At 33.2% G+C, this 24,750-nt stretch overlaps 2 protein-coding genes across 3 annotated transcripts in view; one reads left to right on the top strand and one right to left on the bottom strand.

The window, feature by feature from the left end:
* LOC124356856 (multidrug resistance-associated protein 1-like) overlaps positions 1-6,264 on the bottom strand; it is a 115,948-nt gene extending 109,684 nt beyond the window's left edge. Inside the window, 1 exon segment of the mRNA XM_046808118.1 lies at positions 6,070-6,264. Within this exon segment, the coding sequence (XP_046664074.1) occupies positions 6,070-6,114 (45 nt within the window). The 5' untranslated portion in view covers positions 6,115-6,264.
* Positions 6,265-12,340: 6,076 nt separating this feature from the next.
* LOC124356853 (striatin-3) overlaps positions 12,341-24,750 on the top strand; it is a 52,252-nt gene continuing 39,842 nt past the window's right edge. For both annotated transcript variants that reach the window (XM_046808113.1, XM_046808112.1), the window contains exon 1: positions 12,341-12,827. In XM_046808113.1, the coding sequence (XP_046664069.1) occupies positions 12,585-12,827 (243 nt within the window). In that variant the 5' untranslated portion in view covers positions 12,341-12,584. The remainder of the gene's footprint in view (positions 12,828-24,750) is intronic.

Raw genomic sequence — 24,750 nt, 5'->3', positions numbered from 1 at the left:
TCTACAGCGTGTCCACCCAACTTCAATCATGAAATTCCTGTACAATTCCCAAACTTTTTAAGTTCATATCTTTAAAATTCCAGGACAATTGAATAAACAATTTTAGTCATTGCGAGTCTATTCCAATACTTGATCATGTTTAGTAACTGCCTTAAAATGATATCTGGTACATTAAAATGTATTCTTTTTTTTAACTGTGTTCTACTTAACTTTTATTTTTTTTTAAACATTCAAACATTTTGTCACAATGACATTATTTACGTAAATGTAAATTTATTTTGAATAAGTAAAGGATTTGAAAGAGTAAATTAACTATCCTGTAACACTTTTTATCAGAACTAAAACAAAGTAGTAAATGTATTATCCTCCATAAATTAAAATAGAGCTATTATAGTACTAAAAGAAACACATGAGTATATTTCTTTAAAAACCAATAACAAACTATAGCAAGCACTGACTGCCATAGACCCCTACAAACCAAACTATACAGGGTGTTGGCTTGAAAAATTGCCCTGACTTTTCGATAAAAACTAAATAATTCTCCATATCCTATTACCGATAAAATTAACAGTTTCTTAAAAGTTTTGTTTCTAAATAATGTGAGTGTCAAAACATGGTCACAAATACTGATAAAAATACAATAGTAAGTTTAAAAGTTAGTAAAAAGCTAATATTTACTTGGACAAAGTTACAAGTAGATCAGTCAAAGTTAAAATAATAGTGAGCCGTATGTGCAGTATATTGCGGTGTTTGAATTTACAACCTGACCCCAGAAAAATCCAGAAGGCCTATAAAACTTGACTTGAATCGTCTAAATACTCAAAGAAATATAAAAATTTGACGATTATTACAAGAGATGGTTCAACTGCCGACTTTTGGTGACTTTCAGTGATCTTTGAAGCAAAACTTTGACATCTATTACAAAACAATATATTAGGGCATATTTCGCTTATTAAACTGAGAAATACATGCACAGATTGAAGAAACCCTTTTACAACAACAATATTACCTAACTGTGTGTATTTGCTTAGTATTCAGTAGCTCAAGCAATTTTAATACATAGCATTTTAATAATTAAAAAAAACAATTTTGCTTGACAATAATCAATAAAAATATGAATTGAAAGAAAATTATTATTCATAAAATTCTAATTTGTTTATTTGGTCATTTAAATACGCTTTTTATACACAAACTACACAACATGTTTCATTGGTATACTGCTGATCAGCTGGAGGCCACGAATATACACGACATACTCTCGTGGCGATGTATGTAATATACAAAACTGCAAGCAATATACATTTACAAAAGTAGGATAGCTTGTTAATTAGGATATCTATCATTGGATTTTCATACACAACAATAAACACGTTTTAGCGATAGGTAACTCACATACTGCCGATCGATGTCCGCGAATGTAAACAAATACAGAGTGGCAGTGCATGTACTTAAATACAGATCTTCAAGCAAAATATGGTTTACAAAACTAGAATAATTTGTTAATTAGGTTATCTATTTATGGTTATTCATAAACAAAGTACAACAAAATCACGTTTTTGCGATCAGTAATTTATGTAAAGTCGATCAGCTGTTGTCGTGGAAGATACAAAGCAGACTCGTGGAAATCTACGAACATACATCTAATACTAGGGCAAGCAAAACTATTAAAAAACCACACTATTTATTAATAAGATTATCTATTTATGATTTTTCAAACACAAAATATGACAAACCCGTTTTGTAATGGATAGTTTGTATACTGACGATTAGCCGATAATTAGTGACGCAGATTCTAATGTTGAATCCCGTTGATCGATTTCCAAACCTGATCTTTCTAGAAGATTCTGTAGACTCGAGATTTGACTTTGACTCATCACAAATTATTATCACAATGCCATAAAACATATATTTTAAATAGAAGTTTTTTGTCACAAAGTAATAATCTGTGATTTTTTTATTTCCGTGAAAGCCTCTTTAAAATTTGTAACTTTTCAGCGACTTCTGAGACTGGTAGACACCCTGCAAAAATAACCGGACAATTTTTCCAGTCTATCGTGAAATTCCTTGACTTTCTCCATTTTGTTAAAATTCCCTGACTATTACCGGTTTTCTTGGTCTACCTGAGCAAATCTAGATGATGACACATCCAAAATTAATTGATTTCCAGCTTTTCATCAAACCAGATTTGCAAACAACTGCAATCTTTCATTTCACCACACAGCATTGTACGTGAAGAAACCAGCTCACATCGGCACTAAGTTTCACAACCATCTCTCAGATGAGCTGAAGAGTTAAAACAACTATAATCTGAGACTCCATTTGAAAAAATGGCTTGCTCAACGACCATTCTACATAGTGGGTGAGTTCCTGTGCTGAAGAATCTTTGACAGATATATGGAGAAACTTTGTTTTTGTAAAAATGTGATGTAATATAATTTTTTGACGCCTTACAAATCTTAATGGTTTTGAATAAAGTTATTCTCTCTATCTCCCTTTTTCTCAACTGCAAGGTGGAACAAACAACAATCCACTGCCTGTCAACTGACTGCTACTGCCTGGTGATTGAATTTCTTCCACAACGATCATAGCTCATAGTGGACTATGGAGTTTTCTTAAAACAAAAACTCAGGAAAGAAAGAAAATAATTTAACATTATCAAAGACATTACCGATTAATTAAATATTTATGAATGTTTACTCTGTGGTAAGAAAAAAAAACATTTTTTTCCTGAGCCTAAATATTACAAATGGAATTTGATCTCCTGAATACCATTGCTGACATATTAATACATAATCTAGACACACCAATTTGAGAGAATACAATAGCTAAGGGGGATTGAACATGTACTTCAGGTTGGAGTCAGATTTATTTTTAATGTTGTTATAACCATTTAGGCGAAGTTGGCAACCCATTTTATCACCTCCTAAAGTGGTCGACAACATTGAGGGAGAGGGGGAACATGCCGACATTAGCTCTTTAAAGAGTCATCTAAAAATAGATCAAATATTGTAGATAGAAGCTTGAAAATAAAACTAATAGACTATGAACAAAATATGTTCCTTTAAAAGGGTAGGCTACTAACAAAAATGCTCTATTTGTTGTAATTATTACGTAAATAAATACTTCATGTCTGACCTCATTAAAATGTGCTTTTTCCATATTTTTTACATGGAATAAAAAATTTACTCCTACAGTTTATTTGGCTGGACCAAAACAATATAGTACTTTTATAAATAGTTACACCTAATATGATATCATAAATTATTTACTAAACATTTAGATCAAATATTTCATGTTTAAATGAGTAAAAACAATAACAGATCAAATGAAGAGGTGATATACCGGCATATGCATTGCTTCTTGTTATTTACAAAAATGAAAAATGTTTATTTGACATTGAAAATAAATCAAACAAATACAAAAAAAAAACTTTAAAATAATTTATGTTTGCCATTACAAAATATTAACCCTGTGGATTTTTGGTTCACTTCTTTAGTATAATGCGCTGATATAATCTAGAGTAATTGTTGGATTTATACTTAAAATATGTCCTTAGTATGCAAAATATAATATAGTACTTTAATTTGATGATATTAATTAAATTATGTAGATCATACCTATTACAGTAGCTAAGATTAAAGCAGTTAAAATTATTATAGATTTCTCATCTTTGTCATGTAAAGTTAAGGACTCGTAAAGGTTATCTTTAACTTTGGTACTACTATTAACATATTAATGATACATTCTAGAAGCTCTGTTCTTATTGGAATCAGTTCTAAATTTAAACCAAACACTCCAATAATATATTTTTTTATTTCTGTGAGGCCTTTCTTACTCAAGGAGTACATCATCAGACCCACATAACTGAATAAAAGTGATTACAATAATAATATACATAATGTTATACTACATAAGAACATATGTCATTAAAAATACAAGGAGATAATATTCAATGACAGGACAGTATGTATATATATAAAAGGTACGGTAATTGTGAAAGTAACGAACGGAGTGGCAAAATACGACAAAAGCAACGTTTATCGGTGGTACAAAATGTTTTCAGAAGGCCGAGAAGATGTAAACGAAGAAGATTGTGCCGGATGCCCGAGCACTTCAACAACAGACGAAAAATTGATGAAGTGAAGAAAATGGTATTGGCCAATCGTCAAATCACCGTTAGAAAATTGCCGAGGACCTAGGCATATCGATTGGCTCGTGCCATTCGATTTTAATCGATAATTTGGGCATGAAACGGATCGCCGCAAAATTCATATTAAAATTGCTCAATTTTGATCAAAAACAGCATCGCATGAACATTGCTAATGAGATGTTGGAATCTGTACGCGACGACCCGAATTTGCTCCAGAGGGTCATAACTGGTGACGAATCGTGGGTTTATGGTTAAGACGTGGAAACCAAAGCTCAATCATCTCAATGGAAGCTGCCACACGAACCAAGACCGAAAAAAGCACGCCAAGTTCGGTCGAATGTGATAGTTTTGCTTACAGTTTTCTTCGATTGCAGGGGCGTGGTGCATCATGAGTTCTTGCCACATGGTAGAACTGTGAATAAGGAATATTACCTGCAAGTTATGCGCAATTTGCGCAAAGCAATGCGCCAGAAACGCCCAAATTTGTGGAAAAACAAAAATTGGCTTTTGCACCACGATAACGCCCCTGCTCACACATCACGGCTTGTACGCGACTTCTTGGCCAAAAACAACACACTAATGATACCGTAGCCACCATATTCCCCAGATCTGGCCCCCTGTAACTTTTTCTTGTTCCCGAAACTGAAGAGGCCCATGAAACGACGACGCTACACCACGATTGACGAGATAGAGACGGCATCGAAGGAGGAGCTGAATAAGATACAAAAAAATGATCTTTTGAAGTGCTTCGAAGATTGGAAAAAATGTTGTCACAAGTGTATAATATCCCAGGGGGATTACTTTGAAGGGGACAAAATAGATATTCACAAATAAATAAATAATTTTTGAAAATACACAAAATTTGCGATACATTTTGGACACACCTAATATATACCCTCTAAAATCATGTTATTTGTCATTTGCACCTCCTAAAACCATACATATTTTTTGTTCAGTAGGATGAGCAGAATACTTTGATAACTTCAAATTCGTGATTTGCCAGGTCGGCCTTTAATCTTATAATTTCCAAGAATTCTTTCCTCCATTTCACAAAAGCAGCATTGGTTACTCATTGATATCTAGCTGGGAAAGTTATTAATATTGTAAGGTTTCTTTGATATCCAAGTCTTGGCCATAGTTGGTTTTGTTGTTTTGTAACATTAATGTTAAATTGGAGTTTTTTTCAATTATAATGTACATGATTCTTCTTGTTTCTGTATTTTATTAAAAACGTATTGTGAACAATTTGTACATATTGGATAATATATCGAGCTGTCTAATAAAAACGACCGAATAACGATTGTAGGCCCCTTATTAAAGTCTCCCCATTTTGGAAAAGTGTCCAGTTTGAAGTGCATGTTTTGGTTATTTGTTCTTAATTTGTTAACTTTAAATTTAAAGTTAACAAGTTTTTAACATACCCATTTGTGGCCCTTGTACCCTATTTACCATGTAATCTAAATTTCTAATAGATAAGTTAAGCTAATAACTGTTGTGCAATACATGGTTTCTGAGTGTCTAAAAATGTTCTGTTCAAAAAGAAGTACAACATTGTAAAAAATTGTTAAAAAGGCTTCTATATTGTTTTAGGTAACATGGCTAAATTAAATACCCAACTCTTGAATGATGTAAAAAACTACACTTACAAACCCATGCTTGCTTGCTTACTTACTTCACCACAAACATACCCTAGCCTAATTGTTCACCACTTTCCATTGATATTTTTATAGGTTAGCTGAAGGTATTTTGTTTTTACTTCGTAAAATATTTTAAATTGCAGCATTAAGTTTTACATTAATTGGAAACGTATGCCTAAAAACACTATGCACTTTAGGCACAAATAATTAATTTTTCAAAAAAGTTTAAATTTAAAGCTTTTAAAAATAATTGTTATTTGAACTATACATAATTCAACTTACCCAAAATTTTGATCCACAGAATAAATCCATTTCTAAAATACCCATGATTTACGAACACTACCTCTCAATTCCTGCCTGTAAATTCTACCTCTCAATTCCTGCCTGTAAGTTACACCATCTCACTCAAGACCACACACCTATAAGACAAGACTCACTTCTCGTTTCTCACTCTTCAGTCTTCTCAGTATAATTCGTCTGCTGTTTTATCCTTACAAAGTTCACAAAAGTTTAAACTCCTCGAATATTAGTGGGGTTGGAATTGCCAGTGCACTCCCACTCATAATGTCTACGGCTAGAATGTTCGATAGTTTACTATCGTATATTAAATATTAGTTGCAAGTGGGATTATTTTCAATTTCTAGTATTGTTTGCTGTACATGAAACCGCTACTGATAAGCCTGGTTTTATAAAATCAACAAATTTGCTTAACGTTTATTTGTACTGAATAGATTCTAAATATTAAATAAAGTTTAAAAAAATAACAAGTTTTGTTGAACAGTCAAATTGTGTCTATTATTATTATTTATTGTACTATATCTGGCTATATAACAATAAACTAATCAAGCTCATGCAGTATAGTGGCTGCCCTCCTCTTAAATGATGACAAGGACATCCCAAAAAATCCAGATCTGCAGAGACTGCATTTCCAATCCTCATCAATCTTGGAATAGCGCTGTGGTAAAGGTAGTTTGTCGAGAGATGATGGATGGTAAACAGCTGGAAATGTCTCGCCGACCGAGGAACGTGGAAATCAATCATTTGAAGTATCTCGGAACAATCAATGGTGTTATTAAGAATTTTGTAAAGGAACATCAAGTCAATGAGCGTTCATCTTGATGAAAGAGTTGGTAAATTTAGACAACGCTCCATTGCTTGAATGTCAACCTCTATGTATCTGTATCCGAGCTTGACTCCAATCGTCCTAATAAATCGTCTCTGCACAGCATCCAAGGATGAACAGTGTCCAATCTGATGAGGAGACCATACAACAACTGAATACTCCATTATTGGTCGGTCGGACCAGAGCAACATAAAGAGTCTTGAGAGAAGAGGCAGACAGTCCCTGCCTACAAATTCTATTGATAAGCCCAAGTGTTTTAAGAGCTTTTCCACATACATTAGATATATGAGCTCCAAAATCCAGATTTGCAGTCAGAAGAATGCCCAGATCTTTAACCTCCGTAACTCTTCTTAATGTAACATTTTGAAGTATATAGTTAAATTGATGAGTCTGTCTGGATTTTGAAAATGTTATCAGGTATTTAGTAGGGTTTAAGTCCATGCCATTGAGTACGCACCATTCCTCAATCTTCATGAGATCCTCTTGTAGACGAACCAGTTGTTGATATGATGCCACTTCCCCGAATAGTTTTACATCGTCAGCAATCAAAAGGAAATCTCCTTCAAGATTCATGCCAATATCGTTCACAATTAAAGTAAAGAGGAATAGTCCTAGATGGGACCCTTGAGGGACACCAGAAGGTACTGCAATTTCCCTCTCGAGGCAGGACATTGGAAGAATTGAAAGAATACAAAACTCAGCCGTTCATTTTGTATTATTTATAAGACGGTTTGAACGTGTGTCCTCTCATCGGGATACGGCCAATGTTTTGTGTATGGAGCAGGTATGCAGAGTGATTACAATCTGCATGATCAATAAAGCTCTAACATTCGGAGAACCTTATTATCTCTGTGAGAATCTTTGTACAAAAACAGGAGGTCTCGTAATACAGCAGACGTCAAGACAGCCAGTGTAATTCCCCCATAGTGAGGCTTGAAGTCGGCAGTAGAAGCTTTTCCTACTTTGGTCCCAAAACGTACAACGGCCTATTGATGGCTTAAGGATCACAAAATTGTCGTTTAGTTGTATATCTAAAGTTAAGGATTTTGTGATATCATGATATTTAGTTGTAAGTGACTGTCATTTGTTTAATTTTTACCAATAAATAGGAGCTCGAATAGGTGTAGGCTTTCACAATTGCAAATAATGTCCCTCTACAATTGAATTGTGTTGTTTTGTATCGAAATCATAAGGGGTCAAATTAGAACCTATTATGCTTGTAATCTTTTTCTGTAATAAAAAAACTATACCCATTTGGAAACTATTAACAACTTATATGTACCCGGAACAAAAACTGCGATTATAAAAATACCCCCAGTAGAGACACGATACCAAACTGGGGGATGACCGATATTTCAAGTTGTATGTTAGGAGAAGCCAGGATTTCTTCTTATAATATGTTTTAGCCTCTTTGTATTATAATGATATACCATCTGTGGCATATTTACTAAGACAATTAATTTCAAACATAGTTTCATCATGTGCTTTTATCACTATTGGTTTTCTACAGCAATTACTACAACCTTAATTTTACTTTAGCCCGATCAACCCTTTAGTTCTCTACTGTTTTCTGAGTAGCATATTATCTATATTTAGTCTCTCGAGTCAATGAAAACACAATTATCTCCTTAGTGCAGTTTTAGTAGAATCCTTGGGTAACTAATACTTGGAGGCGACATTAAGGCAATGCATGATTCTTTCCACTTTCGTCTCTATCAGCCTGAAGAGCAATGATGGACCTAATACACTTATACAACGGAGTATCGATAAGGAACCGGCAGCATGTAGTGAAAAATGTAACATACAGATGGCCTGACAGACGGACGGATTGCTGTTTTATTTGTTGTGCCTAATATCAGTTGGGTTCTTTCTTACACCAAGGGCATTAACTATGTCTCAAATTTAAAGTATCTATGAACTTTCTATCAAAATATATTGCACAGACAAAGGAAACCGCTCTTTGACCTTTGGATCCCGAAATAATAAATGTTCTTCCTAAGAAAAAATGAGGAAACTATTGACCAAGTTTTAAAGCTTCAAGACCTATCAAAAGTTATCGCAAAGACGGGCAGTGGGACAAATAGACGGACTGACTGTCTTTTGGCCTTTTGACCTTGAAATCAATAGTAGCGTTCTTCCTCGGACCAAGATTAACCCAAGTAACAGTTTGAAGTCTTAAAAGTGTTTTATCAAGAGTAATCGTACAGAAAAAAAACTGGACATTGTGGATGGCTGGATGTTGTTTTTTTTTATCTGCTGTGCTATTTCACTGTTATTTATGTGAATTTAAAGTTTCTTTGCTATTCAAATTGCAAATTTTTATCTACAACTTACCGTGAGTGTTTGTGAATGGTACTTTTAATTTTTAGAAGTATTCTTTTCCGAAATTATCATTTGATTGTGAGGCATGGCTCTCGACTCTCACATAAAATAGTCAATCTTGCACGTTATGACAAACATTGACATGTCTTGCAACGATTGACAAACCTTGAAGATCATCTTGACAGGGTCGAAGATGTCAGTTTTGATGGTTTAATGGCTGAATTAAGTGAAAGAAACCGAAGGAGAGATAATGTTATTTTATTTAATGTATCCGAGACATCTAGTATCCTCGCTGAAACAATTAAATCCCATGAGTCTGATATAATAGCTAAAGTAATAAATTGCGCCGTTCCGCACCTTGATCCTGTCAGAGTGAAATATTTTAGACTAGGTGTTAGATCTCCTAAAAAGATTAGACCTATCAAACTTGTTTTTCCGGGTGAGATCTACATTAGTTCTGCACTCAAAAGTTTTTCTTCTGAGAACTTAATGGCAGTTGACCCTCGTCTACAGGAAGTTAGAGTGTCCAGGGACCGTACTCCCAAGGAAATTGAGTCATTAAAGAAACTTCGTAAAGAACTTGAATCACGAGATGCTGCTGGGGAGGATAACATAACAATTAAGGACATGAATGGTGTACCAATGAGTGTTAAAACTAAGTATATTAATAAAAAAGGTAGTTAATATCAACGGCAATGCATGTGTTAAATGTTTCTATCAAAATGTTAATGGTATTAGGTCTAAGATTCCAGAATTAGTTTAGAATGTTAGTTTAAATGTGTTTGATATAACTGTCAAAACTATCGCCTGATGTTAGTGATGCTGAATTGGGTCTTGGGAGTTACAATATTTTTCGTTGTGATAGATCTTCTAAGACCAGCGGTAAGAGTAGTGGTGATGGTGTTTTGATGGCGTTGCAAGCTAATCTCAATGGGTTTAAAATTGACTTTGATTTTGGTGAAATCGAAGCTCTGTGTGTCTGTGCCTATTCTGGTCATACGAAATTGTTTATTTGTGCTGTTTATATACCCTCAAACCAGCCTAACAGTAAATTTCAACATTTTTGTAACTCACTGGAACAATTAAGATTGCAAATTGGATATGATGGGAGTTTACTAGTCCTTGGTGATTTTAACATTGCTAGCCCTGTGAGTTCAGCATCTGTGATTGACTTGATCAGTGATAAGTCTCTTACTCTTGGGTTATTACAATACAGTAATGTGTTTAATATTCATGGCTCTCAACTGGATTTGGTCTTCTCTGACGTTGCTTGCACTGTCTCTCGTTCATTGGACCCTCTGGTGCGTGAAGATTTGTACCACCCAGCCCTAGAAATTGATCTGACGTCATCGGCTCCTTCAATTGATGCCTAGCATAGATTTGTACTAAATTTTCATAAGTGCAACATGGAGGGTATCAGAGAGGGTTTGCTCACGTTGACTAACTCCTTACTAGCTGAATCACTTACTAGTAATGACAAGGTTTTTAATAAATATATTTTAGGCCTTAGTGGTCTTGTAAAGAAGAATACCCCTCTAAGGAGAGTTAACCCATCACCGTTTCCACGCTGGTTTAATGGGGAACTTAAAGGCTTAATAATCCAAAAGAAGATGTTGCACAGGAGGTATAAGCGGACTGGATTTTGAAGTGACTATAATGCTTTTTCTAGTGCTAGAGCTGCTTGCAAATCCCGTGTTATTAGTTGCTATCGCTTTTATATGTCACACATTGATATGTCTATCTCTAAAAATCCAAAAGGTTTCTGGAGCCACGTTAATTCTACAAGAAAAGTGAATATTACCCAGACTACTATGAAGCTAAATGATGTTGTTGCTTTAAGTCCTCGCGACATATGTAACCTTCTTGCACATCACTTCTCCAGTGTTTTCTCAGCCTCATCGACTGCCGCACCGTCCTTTTCAACCGAGGATAACCCTTTTTCTCTATCATTTGTTCAGTGTAGCCCTAAAGAGGTCAAACGAAAGCTTGACGACCTTGACGTCTACAAAGGTTGTGGCCCGGATGGCAATTCCTCCAGTGGTATTGCACCATTGTAGTGATCTTTATGAAGCACTGGCACGTCTCTTTAATGATAGTCTTCGGTATGGTTATTTTCCTTCTACTCTTAAGCCAAGTTTTGTTGTTCCTATTTTCAAGCATGGTAACCCTGGGGATACTACTAACTATCGTCCTATCACAATTCAGTCTCCAATTGTGAAAATTTTCGAATCTGTTGTACTTGAAAGACTTAAGCCTCTTATATCTTATGTTCTGATACCTGAGCAACATGGTTTTATGCCTGGTCGTTCCACAGTAACTAATCTGGTTATTTTCGAAGACTATATATTAACAGCTATGTCTAAAGGTATGGAAGTGGATGCTATTTATCTTGATTGCAGCAAGGCCTTTGACAGGGTCGACCATTCAATTCTTGTCTCGAAACTTAAGTCATATGGTATTGTTGACCCTCTTTTGTTTTGGATACGTTGTTGCCTTTCTGGAAGATCTTCTACTGTAAAGTTTGCAAATAGCTGCTCTGACCCTTTTGAAGTTATTTCTGGGGTGCCCCAGGGTTCTCTACTTGGACCTTACCATTTTAATCTGTTTATGAATGATGTAAGTGATGTGATCGACAGCAATTTTCTGGTTTTTGCTGATGACATCAAGTTGTTAAATGGTGTTGGTTCTTTGGAGGACTATCTTCGTCTACAGGATTCTCTGGACAGAATATGCAACTGGTGTATAGTCAACGGGAGCTAGTAGGCTTTTGGGCTTTATGTGGCGTGGTAAAATTGGAGGTTTGTCTTTTATGTATAATGGCATTGCCGTTGAGAGAATAAATAAATAAATAACTTATACAATAAGTATTTGAACATAATTGTACTACTGGGAATTTTGAAGAAGCTATATTTTCATATTAGATAGGCTATAGAAATATAGGTCTATTATTATAGTAGGATTCATGAATTTGAGTTTAACAAACAATAAACAGTATCCGATATAACACTCAATGCTGTAACAATATATTTCAGTTTTATAACTTTTTAGTAGTTGGCAGTAGCTAGCTATGGTTTTATATCATACAGGTACAGCTGTTTTAAGGTAATTTTACTTCCTTCTTGTGCAAGGGTGATGTACTGCAATAGTTTTGACATCTAAAAATATACTTTTTCTTTCTTTATTGTCGATGCGTGCGTTTATACAGTTATAACATATATTGTGTGTTTTTTTAATTATATTATATACATTTTATGAATTGTTAATTAGGCGATAATATTGTTTTTATGGATGCAGTTTACTAAAGTAGTCCTTTAAAGATCTCGTAGTTAGTTGCTGTAATGGCGGCCGTGTCATGAAGATACCAGTTAATGACAAGTGCGGTGGGCCTACAATGGAAGAGAGTTCGCCTTCTCAAAATCACAACGGACAATTAGGAACATCAACTAGTGGAATTAATGCTGGTAACAAGCCTAGTGATGAGAGTAATCAAAGAATACAATATTCCATCCCAGGAATATTACACTTCATCCAGCACGAATGGGCACGGTTCGAGATGGAGAGATCCCAATGGGAAGTCGATAGAGCCGAATTGCAGGTAGAAAACTAATCACAATATATGAATTAATTTTTACATGTTCAAGTTGTTAGTAGTTTTAAAAGTGTGTAATAACAAAGTTTTGTTTCATAACTGAAGTAGCATTGATAGCCTAGTTTGTATTCTTTATTGGGTTGTTCATGTTTTACTGACCCCTAGATAGCCTACAGTCCTGCTCCACCTCTGTAGAACAAGATGTAGATTATATTTTTAATTCCTGATGATGGCTATAACGTCCAATTTTTAATTAGAGATATAGCCTAATACAGATTGTATGCAGATAAGTGAAATATTAAATTCTTATAGCTTCATTATTATAAATATAACCTTATTTGAAAACCTTTAGTATGCCATCTTAAAAATAAGCACTGGCTCTAGTTATAGTGTGGTATACATTATTTTTTGTAGTAATTAAACATTTAATACATAAATGTTTTTTTATCTAGCTTAAAAGACAATGTATCAGTCAGCAAAATTTTTGCATAAAGTATAAATTATTTTGATCCAAGGTCCAGGTCTATTTAATTTTTTGTTTTAATGAGAGAAGGTAAAACCGATAAATGATGTCAATCTTTATTGGTTGGTTTATTCCTATTAAGTTGGCCAATCTTATTTTTAGAATTTAAAAAATGATATAGCCTAAGCATATGGGCTTGGTAGGCCTAATTTAGTAGCCTAGGTTTACTATGAGTGTTATAAAATTCCATGATCTTTTCTAAATCTGCTGATAAGTTAATGTCTTTTCTTTATCTTCATTAATTTTTTATGTGATCACCTGGAGCTCCTTTACATTATTATCGCTAATGTGTTTAAATGTTGATTCAGGCAAATTAGGTGGTAGGAGTGCACTGCTTTTAAAAACAACCAAGATAAGAAACTTACCAATTAAAAGAATAACCTAGTTAATAGGCTATTATAGTAATATAGGCCTAGCGCCAGTTAATTTCACTTACAATTTAATACAGATAACAAGTTCATTATAATACTATTTTGTTATAATATCTATAGTATAATTATGTATTAATCCTTTCACTGCCTTGCATTTTTCGTTCCATATTACAATGCAAATGCTTGAGGCTGTTTACAGTCAAAACATATGGTTAGAAAATGTGCTCTGACAAAAAAGTTTTGTATTAAATTCAATAATTTTTACTGAATTTTACTATTTTCTTCTTAGTGAAATTTTGCTTAAAGTCAACTATTGCTTGTAATGAAATGGTAAGTTAAAAACACAAAAATTACTACTTTAGGAATTGTTTTAATTTGTACTAAGTAGGATAGTGCCAAAATAGATAATTCTAGCCTAGTAAATATTCAAAATCCTATGTATTTAAAAGTTGATATTTTTTATAATATGAATACAAACATTTAATTGTCTTACTTTGAAAATGTGTAATGCACCCGGAAAGTTTTCTGATAATGTTATGCAGCTTTGTTGCCTCAATATGCAATTTTACACTACATCCAAAGATAGCTTTTATGTAAGACTGATTTTATAATTCCAGATAAGTATATTTAAAACTACTTTCTCATGAATTCAGTATTGTTTTGACCACTGAATTTTGACCTTAAAAATAGAATAAACTAGGTCTCAGAACATAGTATTTTTCCTTTCGGACCACTCTGTATGTATCGGATGTTAATATCATTGAGGCTATTTATTGCTTTTAATGCACCAAGTCACTTCTTATCACAGTTTTAATATTTGTTACATTCTTTTGTTTCTTGTTCGCACAAGCTACCTTAGTTCACACTTAAATTTTTTTTTTACCAGTTTTTGGATAGAGTGCGATAAGCGGACCGGGTAGACTTAAATAAGCGGCTTACACTCGTTATTCGGTTGTTTTAACAAATTGTCCGATGTTTTTGTCCGAAGACATAATTCGATAGTACAATCTATTTAACTTAGCGTATGATTTTACCTTTATTACTTATAGCAATTTTTATGTAAACAATAAACAGCAAGAAGTAACTAATATTTTGAGACTGAAAATGGCGATGAATATCAGGAAAATATATGAGATATTTCTCACAAGTGACGAGATTAGTTTAAGTTGCTTCAACATGGCTCCTGGTAACCCATGTTGAGAATTCTTTCCTCCATTTCACAAAAGGTGTTATTCATTGCTATCAAGCTGGGCAAGTTATAAATATTATAAGGTTTCTTTGATCTGTAAGTCTAGGCCTTAGTTGGTTTTGTTGTTTTGTAATGTTAGTGTTAAATTTATGTTTTTAAAATTGTAAAAAGGAGATTCTTCTTGTTAAGGAAATTTATTATAACTCTTTGTTTACGACTTTTTGGTATCAAAGTTGGTTAATATATCGAATAATTTTAAAAAAACAACCGAATAATTGTAGGCCGCCTATTAAAGTCTCCCTAGCAGACCCAGTTTTTTTTATGTCGAAATTATCAAACAATATTCAATTATTAAATCCATTGATATAATCAACCAATGGTAATTAATTTGAAGGGGAGACTTTAATAAGTGGCCTACACTCGTTATTCAAATGCTATTATTGAACAATTCAATATATTATCCAACTGTGATATGTAAAAATTGTAGACAATAAGAGTTATAATAAATTACCGTAACAAGAAGAATCTCGTACATTACAATTTAAAAACAAATTTGTAACAGTAACATTACAAAACAACAAACCAACTATGGCCTGGACTTAGATATCAAAGAAACCTTTTAATATTTATAACTTGCCCAGCTTGATATCAATGAACAACCGCTTTTGTGAAATATTTCACATATTTACCTCATATTCATTTCCATTTTCAGTCTCAAAATATTAGTTACTTCTTGTTGTTTATTTTTTACGTTAAAATTACTATAACTAATAAGTTAAAATCATATGCTAAGTTAAATAAATTGTAATATCTAATTATTCCTTAGGATAAAAACAAATAAAATTGTTCGGTACTTTGGGATTATACCGACCACACCCAGACATGAATCGTTATTTCACATTTCGTTTCTACTGATTACTAGATTAGCGTAGAACAATATTTCGTCAATATAAAACAGGAATTGTCTTATCGCAAACCCCTCCCCATCCTCAGACAGAGGTCAAAGTCGAGCGTCTAGTAGATAACGTGATTGCAGAGCCTCGCCGCCCGTTTCAGCTGGTGCATCGCTTTGTTGTACTTTCGTGTTTTACCTCTACATTTCTCCAAACACAAAAATTTAACAAAAACAAACATTTACCAAACTAAACTCTTTATTAAAAAAAACACTCAAAACTTGTTTTTATTCTTGATCACATTCCGCCACCCAAAATGCGAGTGCCTCCGGCCATCAGCGCGGGCTTCGACAGCACCTTCGGTGCTGCCCCGCGCTGATGTCGACGAAAGAAAAACATCCCTCGAGATAGTACCTATCAGTAAAATATCAAATTCTAGAGGGGCTAATCAGAAATATAAATTGAATTGAAATGGAAAGGCAATTATGTACCGTGCAAATCACGTGATGCCGCGCGGCCTGCCGTAATCAGGATTCTCGAGAAAGATAAGATAACAGCGACAACAATACCGATCACAATACCTGGAAATGCTTGTAAGTTTGTAATTTTGTAATTGAAGAGTTGTTTTTTTTCGTTCTATCATGTTTGTTTCTATAAATTTCTATTTTTGTGTTCTTCATACTGGTGTGGTCGGTATAATCCCAAAGTACCAATTGTTCAATATAGCAATCGAATAACAAAGCCAGTTATTAAACTCTAGCCAATTGGAACAATAACTAAATCACCAACTGTACACACATTTTCAGTTTATAAACAAAATTTGTATTACAAGTAACTTACGTTTAAAATGAAAAAAGATAGTAGTTAACTTTAGAAAATTATACAAAACAACACTGAAAGATAATTTATTGTCTTTCTCAGTTTCAAGATGTTTGTTTTGTGTTAAAATTTCTTTATTATTCAAAAGTCGTTTTTCTGTCACCCGTCTTAATTTGATTGTTTGATTAATGGTTATGGTTCCTTTATTATTGATAACATTATGTAATTGTTCAAACTATTTCTATCATATTTGAAATATGCTGCTTTAATTTATTGTTTTAGATAGATTGTCTTCAATTGATAATTCTGTTATCTTATATATATAAAAATCTTGAGTCACGATGTATGTTGCCAATAAACTCCAAAACGACTGAATCAATTTCAATCAAATTTCACATGTATCCGTAATTTAGTCTAACTTAGAAGATAGGATAGTTATTATCTGAATTATTCGCTTATGTCGTGAATATTAAACGAATAAAATGAAGAAAAGTTTTCAAAGCGCCTGCACATTATAACCTGCAATTACGAGATAGATACGTATATTAAACAGTGAAACACTATTTGAAGGCGCTAAGTTATGATGTATAATTGTCTAAACTAAATTTTTGGTTGAACTTAAAGGTTGAGTGGTAGACCACTTTGTAATAAAATACATTATGCATGTACAATACATTTTTGACATATTTTCTTGATCGTGACATCAAGGTAAAATCTACATCGGGGTTGGAAATATAATTTACTTCAACCAGAAATGCTCATACGCGGGCAAAACTTACGAAAAGCGTGCGAAGCCGCGGGAAACAGCTAGATAATTCTGTTATTTTATATATAAAGTATCAATGATTGTAGTAGTAAACGATATAAAAACCGGGTCCTCTTATCGTTCTCTGCTCCAGTGTTCCAATTATTGTTTAAAGAGAGATAAATTACATGGCCATTTAACTGCGTTTAATACCATTGCTGTATTTATGTAGCTTAAATGTTCTAAACCAACTAGGCCTTTAACCCTTTGAGTGCCAAGTATTTATTGAGTGGGTATATTGAAACGTGCCAGGTATTTTTCTAGTGGGTGTACCTAAAAGTGCCAGCCCTTTTTCAGGCATTTTGCAAGGTTTTAGTAAAAAAATTCACAGTTCGATTATTTAATAAGCTATCAACATGATTCTTTTTTTATTTTTCTCTGAAAACTCTGTTTAATTAACATTAAATAACAAAGTTACCATAACACTAAATTTAGGAATACCAAAAATGGACTTACCTAAACAAAATTCAAAAATATTTTTTAATTTCATTTTTCAACCAAATTATTATGACAAAAAAAAATTCATATCCTTTTCTTAGTCATCACTGGAAAGTGTATGCATTGCTGTATTTATGTAGCTTAAATTTTCTAAACCAACTAGGCCTTTAACCCTTTGAGTGCCAAGTATTTATTGAGTGGGTATACTGAAAAGTGCCAGGTATTTTTCTAGTGGGTGTACCTAAAAGTGCCAGCCCTTTTTCAGGCATTTTGCAAGGTTTTAGTAAAAAATTCACAGTTCGATTATTTAATAAGCTATCAACATGATTCTTTTTTTATTTTTCTCTGAAAACTCTGTTTAATTAACATAAAATAACAAAGTTACCATAACACTAAATTTAGGATTCAAAAATATTTTTTTATTTCATTTTTCAACCAAATTATTATGACAAAAAAAATTCATATCCTTTTCTTAGTCCATATCACTGGAAAGTGTATGCATTGCTGTATTTTTGTAGCTTAAATTTTCTAAACCAACTAGGCCTTTAAAATTACTGGAGAATTTTTAATTAAAGAACATTCTTGAATTTTATTACGCACATTAGTTTATGTAAAATTGGTGTCAATCACCATGTTGATACACTAGATTGAGTATTTCAACTTTGATAGATTAACACATTCAGTGCTAAGCGGGACCCTTCGGTCCCGCCCGAGCGTCTCGGCCCCATTCACGGGTGTGCGCGGGACCTATCGGTCCCGCTGGGCATTGTTGTTTTGCTCTCGGCACTGTTTAGGCAGCACTGCAAAGAGGTCCTTTCTGATAGCGTGAGCGTGTTGGGCCGGTTTCGTTCTTTGTTCTAGTGTGCATAGTTTCTCGGTTCAGCTAACTATAGTTTGTTGTTTTCATCTAGTGCTGTGTTTGCTATTATTTCGTGATTGTTGTTAGCGAAATAAACAATGACCTGGACATCTAGAGACCCCAAAGTAGTTTGTAATACATTACCAATGATTCGTGATGATATAACAAGTGCCATGACAATAAGATGCACAATAACAAAAAGTGTTTGGTGTGATGTACATATTGTAAATAAGACGTGTTAAAAACTACAAAGAAGGGAGGGGATGGTTGTAAATAATAAAATTATATACTATTAGTGCCTTTCAGTGAAAATTATCTTGTTTTAGAGTGTGCACACATGTATAAATCAACGAAGACCTGTAGCCAGGACAACGGGACCCATCGGTCCCGCAACATATTACATAATTTTAGGAGTCTTGGGAACATAATGCCTAATTTCTTCTCTTTACTACCATCAACAGTCATAAGGTTACGTGTACACCCCTAAATAATACAATAGTTCTTGTAATAAATGTCATTTTCAGGTTCAATGGGCATTGGTCCATGCTGACGGGACCCATCAGTCCCGCAATATAATGATGTCAAAAAAAATGTAAATATAGGTCAAAAATAATCTTTTATACTTTTATGTCACTTCTGCAAGTTATATCTTCTAATTAAACAAATTTAAAAAATTAGCACCGGGGTTTCGCTAATACTCAAATGCTTAGCAGTGAATGTGTTAAAATAAGAATATTGAAAAATGAATCAGTATCAGTAAAAATGTTAGATTCTTAGCTATAAAATATATTTTCAGTATATTCTTTTAAAGAATAATTAAGGTTTACAATTTTTTTTAAGTATAGCTACAATGTTTTCACTTCCATTTCAAAAATGTGTAGTAAAATTACAATTAAATATACCAGTAAAACGTACATCTGTAATAGCTTATTTATAAAACATTTTGGTGCAATAGTTTTGTTTTATTTTTCACAATATAACCAAATTCCTCATTTTTTGTAGTAAAAACCCATTTTAATAAATGTACTATTGAGTTAAAAACAACAAATAAACCAGTTAAAAATCCCCTTTAAAAATCGGCCAAAATAGACCTGCCAACACAGAAACAATCAATGACCAGATCTAGGATTAAAAGAGAAAACTTAAGGGACAGGTTTATTTTAATAAAGCACTCTGTTCAAAAGGTGTTGTTGAATACACAATACAAACCATTAACCAGATCAACCGTATAAACAAGATTTATATAGGATGTAGACTACATGGTAAATGAATTAAAATCAATTATTACAAATATTAGTGTTATGACTATCCTAGTAAACTTCATAGACTTACATAGGCACCAACTGGACGGACTGCCAGGCTGTCAAAAATATTGAAGGTGTACTGCTTGTCAAAATCTGCCATGACGCTGTGTGGTGTCGTCAGCAGTGTTTGAGTTGCCAGGCATAGCCAGCCAGACTTCCACTTGCCATTCATTCTCAGGATATTTACAGTATAATGTCATATGAGTGGTGTTCATTTGTAGCATTCCTTTATTAAAGTAAATTTTTCTATTTTCATTACCGTCAGTTACTGTTGAACTTACTGAAAGAGTTCCTTAATATTTAAGAAAAATAAATGTGTAATGGTGGTAATTTTTAATGATCTCCTCTTTTTAACCTGGAAGAAAAACTTACAGCCTTTTTACACTGCTGTGCTCATTTTTAGTATATCATATTAAACCAGTACTTGCAGATTTTTGGTTATAATGTATGTTTTTGTATAATTAATACTTTTTTTAAATCCTTCTGTGTTATTGCAGCAAAATTTGGTAGCAAAATTTGCAGGATTAAATTCTCCAATCAAATTTTAGAACTGCAATGTTTATCAATGACAGATAATAATTTGCTGTCATGTATTTTGTAATAAAAACAATATAAAGTTACAAAATAACTTAAAAGCCTTAAACTGTTATAAATAATTCGGATTTTGCTGTAGGAATTGGCCATGCTAGTGGCCAATATTTCATCAAATATGCTAATGTAAAAGTTCTTTCAAGCTAAGTATTCCATTTTTGGTGTTTGAAGTTTCTATCACTGAGTTCTCCATCTTTCTGCAAAATGGGTGGTTTGTGTTGCTACTTCATTGTGGATGTCCTTTGTTGATTTTACACGTAGGTTTTACATCGCAAATGACCAAACTGGCAAAAAACCCTTGCAAGGGTTCTTTTCTTTTTATATATTTTTCAAAGTAAGTTAACAATTGCAAAAAATAACTCATATAAAATGAAAGTGGAACATTGGTATAAGAAAAATAACTGGTACGTGGTCTGCTATTTATATTTCAGGCCTAAGGATGAAAATAAAAGAATTAAGGGACAAAATCGGTTTAATTGTTTTTCAAAATATTCTCCATTAAGATTTACTCTTGTGCATGCGTTGGAACCCATTTTCAAAGAACATTTTCCACTCGGATTCTGGTACTTCTAAAACGTGGGTTTTGAATACAACTGCTTTTTCAGGTGTAGGAAACCGTTGCCCATGTAGTTTTTTCTTGATGTTCGGGAACAAAAAAATTCATTAGGTGCCAAGTCAGGGCTGTACTGCGGATGACATATCAATTCAGTGTTTTTCCCTGTCAAAAACGCCATTGCTTCAGTCGATCTGTGGCAGCTCGCATTGTTATGATAAAGAATTAAGCATCTTTTCTTTGACTTTTCCTGAAGTTTCTCAAAGATTTCTGGCAAAAAATAGTGGTTTACTATTCCGAATTGACCGTCCTATATTGCTCTATTGGCACAGTCAACACATGACCGATAATGCCAAAGAAACAGGCAACCATTTGATTTGATATGCTTCCTCAGACGAACAACTTTAATTGGATTTGGCTCATCTTGAGAAAACCCATAGGATGGATTGCTGTTTTTTTTTTTTAGGATCATATGAGTAAATCCATGATTTATCACCTCCTCTTTTTGAGCATTTGTCAGGTTATGCAGTATCCAACGTGAATAAACCTTTTCATGTTCATGCCAAATCTTATTGATGCTTGTCATACTAATACCTAAAGATGCCTCAATCTCACGATTTGTCACATGATGATCATGATTTATCAGCTCATGCACAGCATCAATGTCTTCTTTCACAACAACCGATGTTGGACAACCTTCACTTGGTTCGTTCTGGAGTGATTGTCAGGTACGATTGAATTAGTTACACCAGTTTTTTAGTGTGTAAGAGGAAGGCACTTCATCACCATATAAGGAATTAAGTTCCAACTGTGCACTCGTGTCATATCAGACCACGTGGAAAGTTATGAACATTTTTGCATGAAAAGGTTTACGATTTAATTCCATTTTCACCTAAGATCAATTTTTAAACCTGGTGTCAGTAACACTAACAACAATAAAATACCAATTGGTAACACAATGTTTTGGTTGAGGTTATGTTTAACAATATGAAATTTTCCCTAGAAACGTCAGCTGGTGCCTAGAAATAATCAGGTTACCAAGGCCAGAAATATAAATACCAGATCTCATATGGTTTTATTTGTTTTTTAAAAATTTTAAATAAGTGCAAAAGAGAACGCTTTCAATGTTGTGACTGATGTGAATTTACTATGAGTAGTACTGGGTTTGTCTTGACCTGAGTAATATCACACTATTGCTCAGGTCAAGACAAACACATTTCACTGTATGAACATGGGTCCCCAGTGCTTAGTTTCCCAACTTTCTTGTCTGTATGTGTACAAGCAATACACAAATTGAATAAATGGCAGTTTTTTCTATAGTTTAGTAAATTTGTATTCTAACTGTTACAATCTTTTTAAACTTGGTTAATTTTTTAGTTTGTAGTTTTAGGTAATTGATTTTAGACAATGATAAAGTGGTAGGCATTGAATGCTTTCAAGTTGATGTTTGTTTATGTGATATACAGTATATAATGACGTGGGTGCATATAAATTGTTAATGCAGTGAGGTCTTGTCCATTTATCTTCCTTCAATATTCTGATTCGTCAGTATTTAACCAAACCAGTATTGGTTGGACAGTATTCTGATTTGTTCATGAAGATCTTATAAGTCATCACCCACAATTGCTAAGGTGTTAATAAACTTTTTAAGCTGAACTTATAAGTCTTACAAGTTGAGTTTTATAATAATTCATGTTTTATCTTCCGAACCTTCCTCACGAAAAAACTTAAAAATGTTTCTCTAGGATTATTGTTTGTAACACGTACTCTTTTATCCTTCATTATTTTTAGTTTCTTAAGTTAGTTTTCTGATAAACGAACAAAATTTTTAATATTAATTTTGTTTTGATTGGCTGTACAAAATTATACAAACTATACTAGTTTGCAATATTCAAAAACTTAAAATAGCCAATCATTTTTTAGTGTCATCCAAATCCATTTTTAATATAATTGTATTTCAGTTTGGACCTTTAAAATAATATGCAACATGTTCTTTGCTTATATGTAAGATTTTTCACAAACATCCTTATTGGATGTTGGAATTTAAACAGTTGAATTTGTCAACTATTATACATAATAGATTTGAAGTCCTCTATTTTGATGTTCAGAGTTTCACTTCTTTCGATTGAATCATTGATCTTCAAATTATTAATCTGTGTTGGAACTTTTAGACAGACTTATGTAATGTTAATTAGTGCACAAATCAGCAATATTATCAAATGCATGTATGTAACGCATACTTGACAGTGTCAGTAACAGCTGTAGTGTCACTGGGCCTGAATTTGTTAACTGTGAATGTTCTGATGTGCCCTCAATTAATAGTTTCCTCCATTAGCCATTTGGTGTTATACAACGTAACTCAATCTTCTGATGTTTAAATGTTAACTGTGAATGTTCTGATGTTTAATAGTTTCCTACATTAGCCATTTGTTATACAACATAACTCAATCTTCTGATGTTTAAATATAGAATTTGTTAACTGTGAATGTTCTGATGTGCCCTCAATTAATAGTTTCCTCCATTAGCCATTTGGTGTTATACAACGTAACTCAATCTTCTGATGTTTAAATATAGAATTTGTAATATATATTTTTTACCACTAACAGAACAGATATAATTTAAATATAATTAAACTAGACGTAAGGTGTATTTAATTTGAACCACTGAGTGTTCTACTAGTTCTCTTCCTTTCAGCAACTCTTTTCATTTTACTTATTTATTTTTTTTACCTTATTTCTGTACCATTAAACAATTTATTTCAATTCTGCTATAGAACTGACAAATATAGCTGACCATCAAGCTAGCTAGAAAGGCCATTTAAATACTGCAATGAAACAATATTCTGAAAGTAAACAAAAATACTATGGTAAATTGTGAATAAGTGTACAAAAACTAACATTTTAATTTAAAACAAGTTTTATCTGATTAATCTAACAGGTTTTTTTTTAAAATAATGGTAGTCACAATCTAAAACCAAAATCCAATGATTTTTACGTCAGCCCACATAGTCATAGTTTTTAAATCATAAATAATTGTGTCTGCCAAAGCAGATGAACTTATTTTTAGCCCTTTCACTGAAAATAAGATGTTTTTCATCATCTTTGAATACAATGATGAGATTGCATAATTCTTTGCCTGGGGAGGTTGATATATTTTTACATAATATTAATCAATACAAAAGACTTTGTCAGAGGGATATCAACTGAGCTAGACTATCTATACCTTACATACAGGGTGTTTGAAAAGTATGGGTATGGCTTAATATTTTAAAAACCATAGGAGATAGCATCTATAAACTTTGCACAGTGTCATATGGCTATCTAAACTATTTTTCCTTGCTATTACCATGACATGCCAACCATGGGGGGACGGCCCACAGAGGAAAACATGGAAATCTTAAATTGAAGCATGGGTCGAGTGGTACCTCATTTGAAAGAGCTCACTTAGTAGAGTTGAATGCCGCAAACCGCATCTCAAAAGGTTTATCCAATCAGAAATGGCGGGTTGTTTTAGGTACACATTGTGAAGTACATTATGCGCTGCCATTTCTGACTGGATCGTCGTATTCTGATGGGGTTGGCGGC

The sequence above is a fragment of the Homalodisca vitripennis genome, chromosome 3, assembly GCF_021130785.1.
Source record: "Homalodisca vitripennis isolate AUS2020 chromosome 3, UT_GWSS_2.1, whole genome shotgun sequence".
Taxonomy (NCBI): Eukaryota; Metazoa; Arthropoda; class Insecta; order Hemiptera; family Cicadellidae; genus Homalodisca; species Homalodisca vitripennis.
Note: the sequence above shows the minus strand (reverse complement) of the source record. Positions and strands in the feature narration are given on the sequence as shown.